Consider the following 19,571-nt stretch of genomic DNA (forward strand, 5'->3'; position numbering starts at 1 on the left):
GGTTAAATTTCTTAATGTTTCTCTCTCAAAACAGATCATTGATAACTGGAAGTATCATAAAACAAAAGTGGCTTCATACTGGCTCATAAAATTGGACTCTGTAAAACAACGAAAAGTGAGTGATGCCCCCAAACATGTTTGCCCTTTTGGATTATGTATTAAGCTAGGATCATTAAGCCACATTCATAATCAAAATACGTATATGTTCATTTGTTTACTCATTTCTTCAACAAATATTTATTGTGTACTTCCTATGTTTCAGGGGCTGTTCTAGGTTCTGAGGATAAAAAAGTGAATAAAAAAAAACCATGGTCTTATTGAGCTTACATTCTAGTTAAAGTGTTTGATAATAAACCAATATGTAATAGAATGTAAGGTAGTATTAAGTACTATAATAAAATAAAATAGAATAAAAATAAATCAGGATAAAAAATATAGAGAAAGTAACATTTGAACAGAGACCTAAATGAAATGAAAATAACACTATGCAGATATCTGCGAGTACAAAGTATCAGGCAGAGGGAAGAGCCCTGAGGCAGAAGTTAGCTTGATGTGTCCGTGAGGCACAGAAGGTATCATTTTAGTTCCTTATTTATAGGATGGTTGGTTTGTGCTCATCAAGAGTGAGTGATGTGTTGGTGTGAGTTCAGGTTGGATAGAAAGTCAGGGTCTGATCACAACTTTATAGGCCATGGAAAGACCTTGGGTTTTATTCCAAGTGATGGGAAGCCATTAGAAAATTTTAAGCAGAAGAGTTACATAGTCTGGTTTTTAATTTAAAAGGATCATGAGAGCTACTTGTGGAGAATAGAATTGGGGGAGAGAGAATGTGGCAGAATAGAAGTAGAGACCAGCTAGAAGATTTTTAGAGTAATTGAGGCAAGACCTAGTGGTTATCAGCCAGGGTGGTAACTGACTGGGTGGATTCTGGGGAAGGAGCAGGGGATTGTTGTTACTGTTGCTTTGTTTAACTTTGATTTTGGTTTTGGACATGCTAAGATTGATGTATTGATTAGATATCCAACTGACGATGTTGAGTATGTAGTTATATATATGTGTTTTTGAGTTCAGAGCTGAGTTGCATATGGAGATACAAAATTGAAGAGTTGCTAGGATATTTGAACCTGTGGGACTAGATGAGGTTACCTAGAGAGTAAGTGTGGTTAGAGAAGAGAAGAGTTCAGAGACTGAGCCCTGGGCCACTTCATGTAGAAATCAGAGAGATGGGTGGGGAGGGACTAATCTAAAGGGACTGAGAAGGAGCTGCCAGTCAAGTGTGAAAAACCATGAGAACTGGGTGTCCTCGAAGTCAAGTGAAGAAATTATTTTAAGGACAGAGTGATCAACTGAGTCAGATGTTGCTGATAGGGGTTGTAAGGTAAGCACCAAGAACTGACTGTTGTTTTTGGCAACTTGGAGGCTAGTGATGACCAGATCATAACAAATTCAGGGGAAGGATGGGGAGTAAAACTTGAATGGTTGAACCAACAGGTTCAAGAGATGAAAGGTAGAGAGGAAAAAAGCACGGTGAGTACAGGCACTTTTTCAAGGAATTTTGCTGTAGAGGGGAAAGGGAAGTGTGGTAGTAAATGGAGAGGCATGTGGATTAATGATGAGGAATTTTTAAAGATGAAGATATTTACAGTTGTTTGTATGTGATGAGAATGATCTCGAAGAGAGGAATGGCACAGGAAAGAGAGGCGATAGGAAACCCTTGAGTAAGTGAGCTGGGAAGGTTTGTCCTAACCAGGAACATTTCTTCTGGTAGGAGGGAAGGCAAAGTCTATGGCTTTGTGGTGGGAAGATGTGAAGGTTTTCTTCTGATGGGGAGGGGCTTTTGGAGATTTGAGGGGCCAGTAAAAGGTGTACCATAGGTATCTTGGAGAGGAGGAGAGGGGAGTGGCCAGCAGCCTGAGGGGTCCGTCAAATGCATTGCAACGTTATTTTTGGGGAGATACACTATTTTAGTAGCTTTAGTGAAGTTGTCATATTCCTTCAGTGATGCAAGCTATCATTTCCCCTTTCTAGGATTTATTGGGGATAAGCTGAAAGTAGATACAGATCAAATGATGACTTTTAAATTAAACACTTTCATCTGTGTAAACTGAACTTACTATTGCGAATTAACACATTCGGCAAATGATTACGTAATATTCTGCCATTTGCCAAATACTGGGCCGCTGTTGAGGAGGGTGTAGCAAAGCTGGTTACAGAGGTAGATTGAAAACATATTGTAAGCCCTTAATATGTGTTGCCAAGTCACTGACTGTGGCCTTGATTGATTAAAATAAGGAGCTTTTATTGAAACTGGGACCCTGAATTTCCTTAAGTCCATCTACTTTTGTAATCTAGAAGATAGAAGAGTGTAGGTGAATTTCTAATTAAAGGAAAATTGATAGTCCAGAAACAGATTAAAGTATAAGATATTAATACATGATAAATGTGACATTTCAAATCAGTGGAGAAAAGATAATTTTTCCCCTAAATGATACTGAAACAATTGACTACCTATTTGTAAGAAAATTAATTTGGAGCCTTATCTCTCATCATATACAAAAATAAATTCCAGGTAGACTACAATTTTATATGTAAAAAAAGAAAATATTAAAAATTTAAAGAAAATATAGAAGGATATATTTATAATCTTAGAATGGGGAAACAACTTCTTAAGACTTAAAATCTTAAAGGAATTGACAGATTTGATTACATAAAAACTTAACTGATGGTAAAAAGACATCTTAAACCAAGTTAAAAGGCAGAGCGGTGAGGTAAATGGGGCAGAGTGTTGAGGAAGACAGATATTTGCAGTAGTAAAACACAAAGTAACACCAGTAAACCAACACCTCCTACAAATCAACCAGCAATAGACAAACTATCCTTTAGATATTAATAAAATGGCAAAGTATATAAAAAAGCCATGGAAATAGACAATTTATAGATCTTCAAATAGCTATAAATAGATCTGTGGCCTCACTAATGATGAAGGAAAAGCAATTAAAAACAATCATATTAGCAAAAATTAATGACATAATATCCAGTGATGGAAATAGTATGGATGAAAGGGCCTATCCTGTACTATTAGAGGGAGAATACATTGGGACAACTCTTTAGAAAGGTAATTTGCAGTATCTATTAAAATTACAAATGTTCATAACCTTATGACTCAGCAAAACCACTTGCATTCTGTCCTACAAAATAATAGTCTGAATGTATAAAAGATTTATGTATATGAGCATTAATTGCAGTGGTATTTGTGAAAGCAAAACGTTTGAGGCAGCCTAAATGTCTATGAATAGGTTTATGGTTAAATCAACTATAGGACATCCGTACTATTCAGTTGCATTAAATTGAATACTATTCTGGAATCATGTATCTTAACCTGAGATATAGCACAAGATTATGACTCATGACGTGTGAAACAAACATACGTTAGTAAAATTAACCAAACTTTGCTAATCATGAGTGGTGGGTACAAGCAATAAGCTGCCACCAAGTGCCTGGCTGCTGGGAGGCCATGAGTCCGTCAGCTCTCAGGTGACCCTTTTCACATCCCTGGAGGCATTCTGGGTTCTGAGTGACAAGTGCCAACTATGTGTGGTTCACATTAGCATAGAGGGAGCCTTCCAGATTTGGGTAGCCTTCATTTTTATTTTCTGTTAGTCACCCATGTAGTCTTTGTGACTAACTTCCATTCTTTAGCCAGATGAAATAAAAATGCCAGGGTGATTTACTGTGAGTGTTGTCCCGTAGAACTTTCTGCAATGATGGAAACGTTCTATATCTGTGCTGTCCAATACAGTGGTCACTAGCTACATGTGGCCATTGAGTGAGCACTTGAAATGTGGCTGTTGTGACTAAGGGACTGAACTTTTAATTTTAATTAATTTAAATTTAAATAACCAATGTGTCTAGTGGCTACTGCATTTGACAGTGTGGATCTAAACAGACAAGGGGTAGCCTTCTAAATATGTTCTTAGATTAGAACTATCTCAGTTATCTTCCTGCTGAGAAATTCCATCAGAGGATTTGCAAGAATATCCAGTAAGGTCAACATGGCCTTGGGCATATCAAAGAGGGAGTGCCTCTGTCAACTTTTCCCTTCCTTACACCATCCTAAAAAGGTATCAAGATGGTAAATTAAACAGACAAGTTATACAATAATATGTATTGTTCGATTTTAAATGACCTGTGTGTGTATAAAAATATATATCTAGCATTAAAAAATTTTAAAAACTAGGTACCAAATTGTTAAGATAATTTATTTCTGGAGGGTAGACTTACTGAGTCAGGTGAAGGAAAATGGTGACATTTGGTGTTATTTTTCCTTTTGTTTTTGTATATTTCTGTATTCTTTTCAAGTTAAAGTAATCTTTTTAAAAATGGAAGAATAACAGGGAGACACAGGCGTTTCTGTGAAGGCTGTCTGGATTCCCTCACGACCAGGTGTTATCCTTCCCTGTTCTAAATACTCAGGGCACTTTATACTCAACTGTACCTATGATCTGCCTTGAGAGGTTTCTGTATTAATTTTTGCACCTCTCTAAATGCTGTCGGCGTGTCTTACTTTGTAGTCACCTATAGAAGGCTTTCTATAAACATTTGTTAAGTTGATTTCATTCTCGACTCTAATGAATTCTGTCAATAGCAAGCTAGCTTCTTTCTTCTGCACCCTTCTTTCTTTACTAGTGATACGTATTTATTTGAACAGCAACAAGTTAAGACAATGCCATTCTGGTTTTTTACATGTGATATGAGAAGGTCTGATAAACATTGCGTGGGCTGATCAAATGATGTGTGTGAATAGTAATCACATTTGTGAATTAGAAGAAACATTTTATTTCATGTTTTAGAGTTTTTATGCTCAATTGGGTTTATAAATTTCAAGTAAAAACAAATGATTTCTTATAAGTTTACTAGCATGTACTTATGGCAGCATATCTACGCTTCCTACTGATTTACTCCAAGAATATTTGGAGTGAGTTATTTCCCCTAGTTCTCAGATGTGCAACTACATCGCCATATGTAGCATAGACCATTATGCTGAGGGAGTGGAAGCACTAAGGTGAGGGGCATGACTTGTATTATATAACTTGTATACCTAGTTACTCTGACTTTGAGCCCGTCTGTTGCTGCTTTTGTTTTAGCATAAATCAAAAGTTCTATATTTCCTCTGTGCTTGTAAAAAGTAAGATATCCCATCTCCAATACAAACCTTGTTCAAATCCCATAGTTTTAGCTTCCCAATAGTTATAGCGTTTTCCTACAAAGGGAATTTATTAGACAATTTTATGTTGGGCAGGAGAATTTGTAGCTTGAATTTTGACTCTCAGAGAACGTAAGGGCTGATCTTAGCCAGAGCAAGTTTATCTTGCAGAGTTGCCCACTCTCATGGAGGTGCTGAAAGGTAGCTGAGGGATGCCAGGCATGAGAAGGGGAAGGCCAGGATTTACACATGTGCTACTTATTTGTAGCAATTTTTCTTGCTATTGTCATAATCACTGAATTTCTTTTTCTTTCTTCAACCATTTTGTTCTTTAAGAGGCTTTTTCCAAAACGGACTCTAATTTCTCAGATACATAGCAAAGTGTGGGACGCTCCTAGGAGAAGAAGCAGAGGGTGGCTCTCAGCAGCATTCGTCCTGTGGTGACATTCTTCCCCTTCCTGCAAGAGTAATGACAGAGCTCTTACCCATGAGCAATTGTTTGAATAATAAGGAAACAAATCTTTGTAAAACTTTTCATTTTTGTAAAATTAATCCCACCAAACTTATGGGTCTTTCTCTCCCATATTCACAAATAGAAGCATAACAAATATACACATCATGAATGTAAATCATCAAGTCAGCCAGCAGTGGAGGTCTTGAGCTCTAACATAAACAGATTTTTTTATGTATATTTTGTCCACTTAATCAATAGCATTAGAATTGATTAAGTGAAATACTTAAAACTGACCCCAGATAGGAAAAGTATAGAGATATATTGTAGAAATAATTATTGGGACAAACAAATATGTTTAGCTGATTTATTTATATATATTATATAAATTTTTATATAGTTATAATGAATATATAATAATATAATAAATATATAAATATAAATAAATATATATGTTTATATATATTATAAATATATAATAATATATAAAAATATTTTTTCTCTACCTCTTCCCTGCCTTGTTTATTTCAGATGAAATCAGAGGTAGAGTGGGTTCAGAGAATGATGGACTGATTGAAATATTTTTTTCTTGACAACAAAGAGCTAATGTAATAAATGAATTGAAGAGTGCATTGAAAAAAATTTTTAAAAGCTTTATATGTTGATATTAAACTAAAGGGGCAATATTAGGTGGTGGAAACAGGTACTGGACTTGCAGTCATATGGACTCGGGTTCAGTACTGCCTCTGCCCTTGGGCAGGTAACTTCTCAGAACTTCTCTGAGATTTGTAACATTAAGTGTTGGAGGGTTCTTGTGAGGAAGTGAGACATCACATGGGAAGGCGATCTAGCCTAGAAGATAGAAAATGCAGGCCGATTTTTTTCTTTGCTACTAAGAATCATCATGACTGGCTGTTTCCCTAATGTATTCTTCATATGCAGAATTATTTTATGTAGAATATGTAGAAATGAGGTAAAAGAAAAATTGTCTGTTGGGTTGTAACATATTGATCGTTTATTTGGCTATCCATTTGAAACCTGTGCTGTTGCTTTATAAATAAAGCTAAAAACTGCATCCAATAAAACAAAAAGAAACCCCTAGAAATATGGGTCAGCTGTGGAATGTAGAATTAGGACCTAACAAATTTACATTTAGATGTGGATTAATCAGATCTATCCTTTTTTTGGCTGTGATGATAGTCAATATATTATTATTAGAAGCCTGTGTCAGTTCAGTCCTCTGGGAAGCAGGAATAAAACAGAATTAGAAGTGAAAGAGGTTTATAAGACAAAATACCCAAGAAAGATAAAGGGGACAGAGAGTTCAAGTAGGCAGGAAGAGCCTTCAGACTGCAATATAGGTCTGACACGTATGAATGGAAGGCAGGAGGATTGGGGAGGAGGAACCTCAGACTTGAGTGAAGTTCTGAGAAGGCCCTGTCCCTCTGGTGGGGAACCCAGAACAAAGATTGCTGTTAGAGGGGTCACACTGAGCAGATAAAGCCCCTCTTTCGTATCCAACCATGCTCAGTCCTTGGCTGGGAGCAGTCTAGGGAGAGCGTGAGCTTGGCTTGAATATTGCAGCAGATCCTGACTGGGGAGGCTCTCAGCTAACTGCACTCTTGGAAACTGGTTGATTCAAATGGCATGTCTCCATGGCTGCCACAAAGGCTGTGTGTGATGCTATTTAATTTGACAAACATTTATTGGTTGCCAATTTTGTACAAGAACTATGCTAGGTACTATTGGCGATTTTGAGAGTTGTTTATTCATTCATTTAGTTATTTGCTCATTCAAACACGCATTCAACAATATTAATTGAGGGACTACCACATCCCAAGCACTATTCAAGGTGTAGAATGCACAAGACTTTCATTTAAACCTCTTAATTCCATTTAGAGACCACTGTTGAAATATGTCTCACTTTTTCTGTTCCAGGATCAAAGCATTTGCTGGTTGCTCATTAGAATGTTGTAAAACTCTAAGATGAGAATGCCACACACACAAACTCTTCCACATGCCTTATTTCCTGTTTTCCTTAATGGGTGTAAAATTTAAAGGTCAAGGGTTTGGGAATTAAATACTGAAAAGAATCCTCACCAGGTGAAAATGGAGACAGCTGATCTTATTTAATGTCATGTTGCGGTAACTCCGCACTTGCGTAATTTAGCTTTCTGCCAAGAGAGCAGTTGCTTTATATAGTTTGTAAGGAATACATATGAAGTATGAAAATATTGCAGTGCTGGTGGGCTGTGAAGAATGCCAAATTGGCTGAAAAGCTTATTCTCTTATGTGATATGTGGGCATAAACTAAGATTGGAGAATGAAGAGAAATAAGTAGTGATATTAAAGTTGTACTATATTTGCATTTATTGTAGGATTCTAAGAGATTCTTGTTTATCAAGTGTTTCTTTTCTAAACAGCAATTTCTTTTTAATACCTACTCTAGTTGCTTCTGCATGCATTTTGATGATATTATTTTCCATCTCTTTTTCATTTGGGCTGACGTAGATGCTATACAGAGCTGTTCATTTTGCATCAGCAAAGATGCCTTTACCCGATAGCCATGGCTGCTGCATGCATCATTAGTACAGCATGTAGTGATTTTAATGTTATTTCTAAACCTCCCTCACCTCATGCCATTATTTTAATTTAGGACCAACTGTTCAGCCATATGGAGCAGTTTGTCATTCCACATCTGTATGTTCTTGCAAAATATGAATTTGTCTGTGTGCTTTATGCCTTCAAATGTGCTATATTTCATATGGAAAAGATAAATCTTTCCATTTTATTAATGTTTTCATTGACCAAATCTCCCATTTATTTTTTCCCTTGGCGAGCTTAATGTTGGATCGGGATGCTTTAAAAGTCACAATGTCAGGAAATGGATACGTATATTCTATAAGTTAGCCTCATTTGAGTCCACAGATGAACACAAAGGGCACCTTGCTGACCATTTATTTTTGTGTTTCACAAATTATTCATCTTCTGTCCATTTTCGTCTAACCCCAAAGCACCTAGAAACCCAAAATATCCAGTCTGATTTGTTGCCTGCTTGCTCTCTGTCTTCCTAAAATTATTCAGTGGATGTTTTGCTAAAGGTGCAGTCATTGTCTCCCCATCTGTATAGCCTTTTAAGTAAACTAGTCCTTCATGGACTTGATGGCCCTGAGGGAAGAGGTGCCTGGGCTGCCTTGTTTGTACACAGCGACCCCACCTATCTTCCCAAGTATTACTTGACTAGAGGTGAATCTGAATCTAAGAAGAGACAATTCCGTTCTCTTCTAGGGTTTTGCTGTTGTCGCCTGGACAGATCAAATTAATTGTGAGGCAGTGCTGGGTAGCGGTTAAGAGCATAGGTCTGGCTACACAATTGTCCATTAACTAGCTGTGTAATCTCGCATAAGTTACTTATCTGCTCTATGCTTGAGTTTTCTCATCCATAAAATGAGATACAAAATGTGTTCAAAACCAAAAAATTTTTCACGACCATTAGGCAGCAAAACCTGAACTCATTTGATGACAGTGAACTGACAGGAGGTTGTGTGTTATTTTTGTCTATCTCTTGGTTTGAATATTCACATATTTTCCTGCAGAAATAGTAGTGTGTATGATTATGGAATCCAGCCTCAAGATTTTTGGAAGGGGGCTATGGACCAATTGTATCTACTTCATGTTTTTGTTTTGAGGATAAATGAATTACTATACGTGAAAGTGCTTAGAACAGCACTTGGTCTATAATAAGCCTAATAAGTATGAGCTCTGGTTTTTACCTTTTCTGCATAGGTTTCACTTTCTTGCAAGGAACAATTTTACTAAGGCAAACACTGACTAAGTTCTAGACCCGTCTTAAGCCTTGGGGACATGGCAAGTTTATTACCAAGATGGGCATAATTCCTCCCTTTATGTAGATTAACAGTTCCATTAATTAAACAAGAAATTAAAGTCAGGTAATTGTTAATAGGGGAAGAACTGGGCATTAAGGGATCATACAATAGTTTAGTGGCCGATAAAGGTCTTTCTGAAAAAGTGATGTTTGAGGTAAGACATAGAAGTTCATCAGGTGGACGGATAGGGAAGACTGTTCCAGCAGAGGAAAGAGGTTATGTGAAGGCTCAAAGGAGAGATGAGAGATTTGGATTTCTGCTCCCTTGGTTTGCATGCCCCTATGCCCTCCATATAACAGGTCTCCCTAACCCACTCCTCTCCCTGGACCAGATCCTGCCTCCTTGGGGAGGATCCTTTAAAATTGAAGTCAAAGAGAAGCAAAGGAGTATGGATGTTCCCAGTGGGATACTCTGGAAAAGAAAAAGCAAGTTCTTGGGTTACTCAGACCATGCCAGTCTCTGGGAATCACTCCTCAGGCAGAGATGCTTGGTGGGGCACAAGAGGCCTGCAGATTTCTCCATCTCCATGTTGGAGGAAACATTAGGAGTGGAGCAGAACATTCCCCACCCCTAACTCCCTGGCTGCTGCCTGAAGTTGCTGCTTTTAGTCATGTGTCGGCTAGGATATTGGACTATCGTGCTCTTAAAATTCCCTCAAGAATAAAATGTATCCAGAGCAGTGGCCAAGAGAGTCTCCTCTTAGTAATATACCTAGTACAGTGCTTGGCATAAAGCAGGCAGCCAATACATGTTAGTTGCCCTTCCCTTTCGTTCTTATGCATCATATGCGTTTTACTATGAAATGTATTCAAAAAGAAATAAATGAATAACTTGTAATCTCAAATGCTTTATCACTTTAAAGTTGAATAATTATTTAATAATAGAATATGAAATTAAGGTAATGTTAAAATTCCCAGTATGGTTAATACTTTTGAATTTCATTTATTATATAGAACTCATGTTTATTCTCGAGACCAATTTATGGGTTATCTTGGCTCCTTTTTTTATTCTTCCACATTATGACTTTTAGCCTGTTATTACTCACTAAAACATAGAAAGTAGAAAGGAAAATTGAGAAGAGAAGTGATTTAGATTTATCATTTACTGCTAGTGTTGATTTTTATATTACGTCAGTCCTGAGTATTGCTTTCTACATTAAAAAATATAAAGAGTTAAACTAATAGCTTAAATGAAAATTGTAAAAATAAAAAGTATGAATTAATGCCTGATATGCTTATTATATCAGTATTATTGTGAATAATTCATATTACAGTTTTTTAAAATCCTTCTGTAATTAAGCATTCATTATCTGTAATGACGAGCTTTTCCCGGACAATTTTTTTCACAAGCTACTTTATTACAGATTCCATTATCTCTCTTCATGCTCCTCCCCTTCCACTGACACCCCCTGACCTGCTGCAGGGTTTGCAGTACTGGCCCACTTCCCAGTGAAGGAAGCCAGAAGAGGAAGGGAGGGAACGATGCTGCTCACACAATTCATTGCGAGAAGCTCTAGTTGATATTTTTCTATAAATAAAGTGTTATTTTGAAAATTTTTACTAAATTAATTTTTAAACAGATTTCATTCTAAATTTGCCTTGATCAGAGATAACTAATATCACTTCTTTAAATATGGCTGTTGTAAAGAGAAACAAATTAAATTCTTCTTTGGTCTACTTCCAGTTCTCCATATGTTTGTGCCCATTGAGAGAAATCGTTTCACTCAGCTTTTAAGTTTGAAAGTCTCTTTCTTTTTTTCATCTGTCACTCTCATGTTTTTAGATAGTTCCTTTAATTAGATAAATAAAATAAAAAGTGAAAATCTACTTTGAAATTATAATAACTGTATTTGCTGGTATTTACTTTTTTTTTTTTTAAAAAGAGTTTCATCAGAAATACCTGCATTGCATAAGTATTAAATACATGTGAATTAGACTAAGTAGCTTTTGAGGGTTTACGAATTTTTTAGAACCTCTAGGATTTCGGTTGTCCAGAATTAGATTAATCCTAGTCCTTGTTTCAAGATACTCTCTCCTTATTGGTCCATGTATGGCCTGCTTTTATTTAGTTAGTGTTTTTAAGGTTGTTATACCATTTGTGATCCCAACACCAAAACAAAAGCTAGGATCTTGGGAATAACCTATTATCTAATCAAATGACTCCGCTCTATCCCCCTGGTTCCGCACGTCTCAGGCAGCCATTTTCTTTGATTCATGTTCACCAATCCCTTTCTTTCTTTCTTTATATATTCTTATTATATCTGTGTGTATTCCCCATAGTATTATTTTTTTTTTTTTGAGGAAGATCAGCCCTGAGCTAACATCCATGCCAGTCCTCCTCTTTTTTTTTCACTGAGGAAGACTGGCCCTGAGCTAACATCTATTGCCAATCCTCCTCTTTTTTTTTTCCCCTTTTTTCTCCCCAAAACCCCAGTAGATAGCTGCATGTCATAGTTGCACATCCTTCTTAGATGCTGTATGTGGGAAGCTGCCTCAGCATGGCCAGAGAAGCGGTGCGTTGGTGTGCTCCTAGGATCCGAACCTGGGCCACCAGTAGCAGAGCGTGCGCTTAACCGCTAAGCCATGGGGCCGGCCCCCCCCATAGTATTTTTAAAATTTAGTTGTTTTTACTTCTATTAAAAGGGTTTCACAATGTAAGTAATCTCTGGTATGTATTTTTTTAACTTGCCATTATATTACTAAGATGCTCTGTGTTGTTGTGTGTCTTGTATTTCATTCATTTTGACTACTATATGTTTTGTAGTCCAAGGGAATGAATATACACCACTGTTTATTTATTCACTGTCCCGTTGTTGGAGAGTTAGGTTGTTTCCAGGTGTTGACAATTGAGAACAGCTGTTTGAACATTCTTGTACATGCTTCTTGTTTTTAACCTATGAGAGATTTTCTCTTAGGAATAAAATTGCTGGGTCATAGGGTATATGAATTTTTAACTTTAGGAGATAATGCCAAGCTATTTTCCAGAGCAACTGCACCAGTTTATACTCCCACCAACAATGTCTAAGAGACTCTACAGATCCATATTTCTCCAGCACTTAGTATTGCCAGACCTTTAATTTTTGTTAGTTAAATGGACATGAAATTTTTATTCTTTGTGTTTTTTGGGCATATTATTTTCTCTTTTGTGAGATTCCTATTCATATATTTTTGTCCTTTTTTTCCTAATAAGTTCTTGGTGTTTATATTAACAGTTTGTTAGGCATTCATTGTATATTCCTGATACTAATCTTTTGTTGGATATATATGTTTTGAATATATTTTCCAGTTTGTAACTTGATCTTTTATTTTCTTTAAGGTATCTTTTGATGGCCAGAAGTTCTTAATTTTAATATAATTGAGTTTATGAATCTTTTATGGTCCATACTTTTTTGTGACTTAAGTAATCTTTAGCTAACCCAACGTCTAAAAGATATTAATCAATACTTTCCACTAAGATATTTAATGGTTTATTTTTTTAACTTAAGACCTTAATCCCTCTAGAGTTGATTTTTGTTAATTGAGTGAAGTGAGGATTCAACTTCATTGATTTTTTTCATAAAGATTACTATTTTAAAATCTCCATTTATTGATTTAATTTAATTCCAATTTAATTTTAATTTTAATTTCTTCTTACTCCAGTGGTCTGACTTGCCACTTGTTCGTATACAAAAATTTCATAAATGCATGGTTCTGTTTGGGACTTTTTATTGTGTGTTGTTCAGTTAGTGAGTGAATGTGTGTGTATTAATCTTTAAATTATGTATATTTGTCTTTGAGTTTTAGATGCACACATAGACACCTAGATTTTGAAATACCTTGTTTTTTCCACTAGGTCTTGGACATAGTGAAAACAAGTATTCGTACAATTCTTCCACACATCTGGAAGGTACCTGTTGTTGAGGAAGTTAATTTATATCGGATTTTCAACCGGGTTTTTAATCGCTTACTCTGGAGTCATGGCCAAGGACTGTGGAACTGTTTCTGTGATTCAGGGTAAGTTCTAAGCTATCTTTTATTATTGTCGTTTTTAGTATTTTACTATTTGGCTATAGAGGTAGCCCAATAAAAAGATTGAATGTCTTTAATGATCACTTAAAATATGGATTTTTTACTGCATGTAATTTTTAGTACTCAACTATTATTTATAGCAGTTAAGCTGATTTAGATGAGATGATGAATATGAACACAACACCACCCAGCTAATTTGAATTCAGTGGGGAGAAGGTAGTCTTAATTAATCGAAACTCTCAATTACAAATCAATATCCTTAAGGTTCTTTGCTGTTGTCTCTATGTAGCAGACTTCCAAAATTATGGTTATACTCCTGCTTCTCTCTAGAATTTCAGTCCTGCCAAAGCGGTGGTGACTCCTTGTCATTTTAGCCTCAGGAGATCTAAAACCAAACATTCCATACTTCCCTTTTATTCAGAAATGGCTTCCTTTCTGGACTTCCCTTAATCCCACTGTTATTCTCCCAGTCATACAGGTTTGATATCTCAGGGGCATCTGCATCTTCCTTCTCCTTCACTGTCTTTATTCAGTCATTTGCTAGATCCTGTTAGTTTTTCTGTCACATTCCCACTGAGGCTGCTCTAGATTCTTTTTCATTGTTTTTAACAATTACCAAGTACTTACTACTGTGTTAAATACTTTTGGAGATACAAAGTTGAATCTGACGCAGATCCTACCCTCAAGAAACTTAAAAATGATGATAGCTAACACTATACTACTTACTATGTGCCTGGCATTGTTCTAAGCACTTTACGTGTGTTAAGTGATTCAATCCTCTTAACATCACTTTGAAGTAGATTTTATGATTATCTCCATTTTACAGACAGGGAAACTGAGGCACAGATAGGTACTAAGAACCTAGTGCAACTGAGATTTGAACACAGGGAGCCTGGCCCCAGAGTTCATGCTCTTAACCAGTAAGCTCTGCTCTGCTGCCTCCCAGTAGACAAAATAACATATATACAAATGTAATGATTATAAAAGAGATACAGATAAAGTTTTATAGGATTTCAGATAAGAGGATCCTTTTTGGTAGAAGGTCTAGGTGAAATTAATAGATTTCTAAGCATTTTTGCCTCCAATATTTTGTTTCCCTTATCCATCCTACTGTCCTGGTCTTTTCCTGAAACCTGTAGTGATTTCCCTTGTTTCTCATTAAAGTCTAGACCTCTTGTCTAGAGATACAAGACTCTCTAATATGCTGGTTCTTTCTTATTTCTCCAGTCTTCTCTCTCATTACTCTCTTGAACTCTGCTACAGAAAAACAAACTGATTATTTTTCAAGTATCTTAAAAATTTGTCCTTCTCTTCCTCTGAGCTATTGATGTCATTGAATAGCTGATTGGGCTGCCTTCTACAACTCCATCCCTCCGATCCCCTCTGCATTATTTAAATCCTCTGTAAAGACCCAACTATACCCCTTTTTTGTAAAACCTTAACAGACTATTCTAGTCAGAAATGATCTATGAATGTCCTCCATTTAAGTATTCTGTCATCTAGTACTCAATCCTTCATACCACTTGCAGACTTATTCTCACCACCATAATTTTCCTCAGCTGCCATTCACCAACAGGGAGAATTCATAAGGTGCTCTGCGTTGTGATGAAATCTGAGATTAATCTTGGCTATAAGTTATTTCTACAGACTTAAGTGACACATTTGAACTGTACTCCATGGCCCCTTAGTTGATAGCTCTCTATAGAAGTTCTCTCCATCTGAACTCATAACTGAAATGTTTTTTTCCGTTTGTTGATTCATTGGTTGGAATGCTGTATATGAAATCTAGCTATTCTCCACCATGGAAGGCAGTGAGATAGTCTGCTACTGAAATTGGTGCTGGTGCCTTTGAGTCCATGAGATAATGTCCAATGCCAGACCCTAAAGATGCCCAGGAAGTGGTTCTTCTTTGCCTCTAGGGCTCCTCTTCCCTAAACTATTTTGGTAATACACTCTAACTTGGATTCAGAATCCTTTTCTTTGGTTTCTGGCATAGTACTCCCCCCAGATTTCTCTGATGGTATCTATTACTACTAATAATGATAATGAGAGTAAATAACATTTATTGAAGGCTTTCTAAGTGCCTGACACTGCTTTACATATTAAATATTCTTATAATCACCACTACAATATTTTGAGTAAACTATTATTATTATTGTTATTGTATAGATGAGGAAATTGAAGCATGAAGAGACTATATAACTTGCCCAAGTTCTCATAGTAACTAGGTGAGCCTGGATTTAAACCCAGGTTGTCTGAGTCAAGAGCCCAAGCTCTTAACTCTGTGCTTTACTGACTCCCCTCAAAACAGCATTGCCAGGGGTTGCCAAGCTTGCTTTATTGCAGGGCCCGTAGCTTTAGCCGAATCTCCAGCCCTTTGCTCTTGGGCAGGTAGAGCAGGAGTGGCTTTGAGTCCAATATGACCTCCATTCTCCAGCCATTTCTTTAGGAACTCGGTGGATTGTAGAGATGAGCTTAACTCCAGATTTTATTTTGCAGCTTTACAAATGAGTTTCTTAGGTGTCCTCAATTGAGTGAAGTCACATGGGGTTGTTTGTGTTTGATTCTCAGTTTGGACCCAGAATAGTTCTATTTATCCTTTGAATTATGTCTAGTCAATGTAGACTCCTTTAACCTTTGGCCTAACAGCCTAATAGTCAAGGTAAAAATCTACTCTTAGCTCAGTTCTAAAGGAATGATTTTAATAAAAGGTGCAGCTGTCTTTCACAGTTAGATGTAAAATCTTGGAAAAATATAATCCAAATAACTCTGGGCCCCCTTGATTCTGCCTCTGCCTGTCAACACCCCAATAATAAAACAAAATAAATATACCATTCTCTGTCCATATCCAGAAACATTAAAGAATATTGTAGGGGGCCGGCCCAGTCGCGTAGTGGTTAAGGGCACGCGCTCCGCTTCGGCAGCCCGAGGGTTCGCAGGTTCAGATCCAGGACGCGCACCCACGCACCGCTTGTCAAGCCATGCTGTGGCGGCGTCCCATATAAAGTAGAGGAAGATGGGCACAGATGTTAGCCCAGGGCCAGTCTTCCTCAGCAAAAAGAGGAGGATTGGCATCGGATGTTAGCTCAGGGCTGATCTTCCTCACACACACACAAAAAAGAATGTTGTAGATCTTTGTGGTAGGTTTCCCTAGAATTGGCCCAGGGGTTTTACTGATGCATCAAATAGAAAACACCCTCATCTCTCTCTCTAGCTCTTCCAGGCTGCTGAAGCCCATGTTCAGTGACCGTTTCTATGACATGCAGGCTCCTGGGAGTGTTATGATGCTCTGCATTCTGAATGTGTTTTCTCCGGGAGAATAGCTCTTGGAAAGTTTCATGAATGAAATTATCTACCATGTTTCACTGGGATAGGGGAAGTCTAGGTGCTTATGGGACTCACATTCAGGCCTGAGAGCTCAGGAAAGGTGGCCAAGGGAAGTAACGTTTCAGCTGAGACTTGCAGGAAGAGGCAAAATAGGAGTTTGCCTAAAGCAAAGAGGAGAGGGCAGGGGGTAGTATGGGAGAGGGAACTTGTTTGGAAAACCCCCTCTCCTCTCAAAATCCTCATATTATAAACCCCAAAGAAGAGAATCTGGTTTGAACCCTTTAGCCAAAAGCATGTTCCTGTGGAATTTCTTATGGGAAAGCTTTTCTTTTAGAATCTTAGGGCAAGAAGAAATTGTAAGGAATATTCTAAGGCAGCAGTCTGCTTCTAGGCTAAATTATATGCCTACTTGAAAATGTGTGCATAACATATAAACTGCTTAAACTGGTGTGAATCTTACTGTCCTCATGTCACTTTCAATCGGATGTGTTGTTGTTAGTACTTTTCAGATCATTAATTTTTCTGTTGCTGATTATCCAGTTAGTATAGTCCAGATTTTTTTTTACTTTCTTTTCTCCTTTCTGCTACATAACTTTGGGCCACTCAGCCATCCATTAGGACTTCTACCAGAGAAAGAGAACGAAATGAATCAGTTTCACTTTTTAGATAACTGCTTTATTAAATATTTTAATGAGAAAGGAGGTGAAAATTATTGGATTACTGGATTATATGAGGCTTTTCAATCCTCTGGATTTCATTAATAACTCTTCTTTGTTGCCAGAGGTATTCAGTATTCTATATCTTATTGTTATATTACTAAAAAACGTCATTCAAAGTCAGTTCCTTTCATATTTCTCTGAGAATTAGGGAGTGCCAGAAAGAACTTTTTAACCATTTAATTTTTCTTTTTGAAGTCATGGATTTCAGTCCTCCTATTTCCTTGGAATTTAGATTCAGAAAGCAGGCAGATAAGACCCTGGGTTCTTCAATAAAGGCAATGATATTTCCAAATTATTTCTACATCTTTTCACCTTCTTAAAAAATTTTGTGTTAGTATTAAAAATTGAGATACTATAGTGTTATAGCATCATTTATAGTGTTATAGCATCATTTCACATTTACTCAGCTATGCCAGGTGGTAGGTAGGAGGTGGGGACACAGTTCTAATACACTCAGTTTGAAGAATAGGTCTTCTTTGTGCAGAGGGGGTGCCATTAGCCTAGTACCACACAAAGCAAGTCCTCTTCATTTTCTTTTTTCTTTATGAGGGGTTCTTGTGTGCTGACACTTAAATATGGATTAATAGAGTAGAAGGTAGTCTTTGACCAGTGGTGGTGAACATACACACCACAAATAGGTAAAGGACCTTGATTAAGTATTTAAGGAAGAATGAGAGAATCAGAAGCCAAAGCTGCTCATATTATAACTCACATATTATTCAGAATGTTACATCAAATTAGAGTGTTACAGAAGAAGCTCTTTTATCTTTCTTCCATTTTATTTGTTTTTCTTACTTCTACACTCTAAGTCAGGAAAAGAAAAATTACCATGATGTGAGTGACCTGATAGTGGATTTAATCAAATGGCTCCAAAGGATCAAAATATAAATATATCCAAATTGAGAGGGGAGGGTGGTGATGGGGGTAGACTTCTCTGAAATACTCAAAGTCCCAGTGGAGAGAAAAGAAAAGTACAAGGCAGACAGTCAGAACACAGAATGTTTTCTGTGTATATTTACATTTATATGAAATTTTTATTACTCTGGGCCCAGACATATAGGGCCTGCTAGATTAAGATGTATTAATTATAAATATATTCTCTAATTAGTTGATGTTCTCCCATGTTTTTCTTGATCAAATTAGGTAAAATGGTTATATATACACACACACATATAGATATATATAAACACATATATATCATATGTAGTTTTTCTTATATTTAGTAATAAATTAAAATTTATTTTTAAAGTTAATTTAACTAGCATATTCCTGTTTCTTGAGTGAACATAACTTTTACTCCTTTTTAAATAATAAAAACAGTATTATATTTAGTCCTGAACATCTCAGAACATGGAAGAAAATTTATTCCTTTCAATCTACTTATTTGAATCTTATTCCCCTTAAGAAAACCTGTCATTCAACGATGACATGCTGTCTTTTTGGGACCATGTTCCCCCTGAAAAAATAAATAGTAGCCTTTCTGCTAAAAAATACCTTTCTGAGTGTCTAAAGGATTTTTTAAAATTCCAAAGATATCAAATATCCACAGAAGATTGAAAATGGAGTCTTTGAATTTCCCATTGGGAAGTACATTTCTTCAGAAAAATATTTTCCTTACTATTTTTTTCTTTTTGAAAATCTGCTCTTTTCTCTCTCTGAGGGTTAAGCGAATTGGTTTATGTAAAATGAGACCTGAGCCATTACCAAGTCTCAAACCGATTTTTCCCCTTGCGGTTTGAAAAGAGTTTCATTTACACTAAGGAAATAAATCCCTCTCTGTCTCTCTCTGTCGCTCTCTCTCTCTCTCTCTCTGACTTGCTCCTTCTCTCTCTCTCACTTGCTCCTGGTGGTAGTGGTGGTGGGGTGGTGAGGTGTTTCCTGATTTGGGCCATGATAGTAAACTTAGCAATTGTAAATACATATATTTGCATACACACACACACAGACACACACACACACCTAGTTGAAGTTTACCAA

The 19,571-nt window shown here is 36.6% G+C and overlaps 1 protein-coding gene across 6 annotated transcripts in view; it reads left to right on the top strand.

Annotated features, from left to right (window-relative positions):
• Nucleotides 1-19,571, top strand: part of TTLL7 (tubulin tyrosine ligase like 7) — a 136,853-nt gene that overhangs the window by 100,449 nt on the left and 16,833 nt on the right. For all 6 annotated transcript variants that reach the window (XM_087448412.1, XM_087448397.1, XM_087448390.1 and 3 more), the window contains 2 exons: nucleotides 35-115; nucleotides 13,373-13,533. In XM_087448412.1, coding sequence (XP_087304538.1) covers nucleotides 35-115; nucleotides 13,373-13,533 — 242 coding nt within the window. The remainder of the gene's footprint in view (nucleotides 1-34; nucleotides 116-13,372; nucleotides 13,534-19,571) is intronic.

The sequence above is a fragment of the Ceratotherium simum genome, chromosome 2 (assembly GCF_057802395.1).
Source record: "Ceratotherium simum simum isolate JZ-2026a chromosome 2, ASM5780239v1, whole genome shotgun sequence".
In the NCBI taxonomy this organism is placed as follows: Eukaryota; Metazoa; Chordata; class Mammalia; order Perissodactyla; family Rhinocerotidae; genus Ceratotherium; species Ceratotherium simum.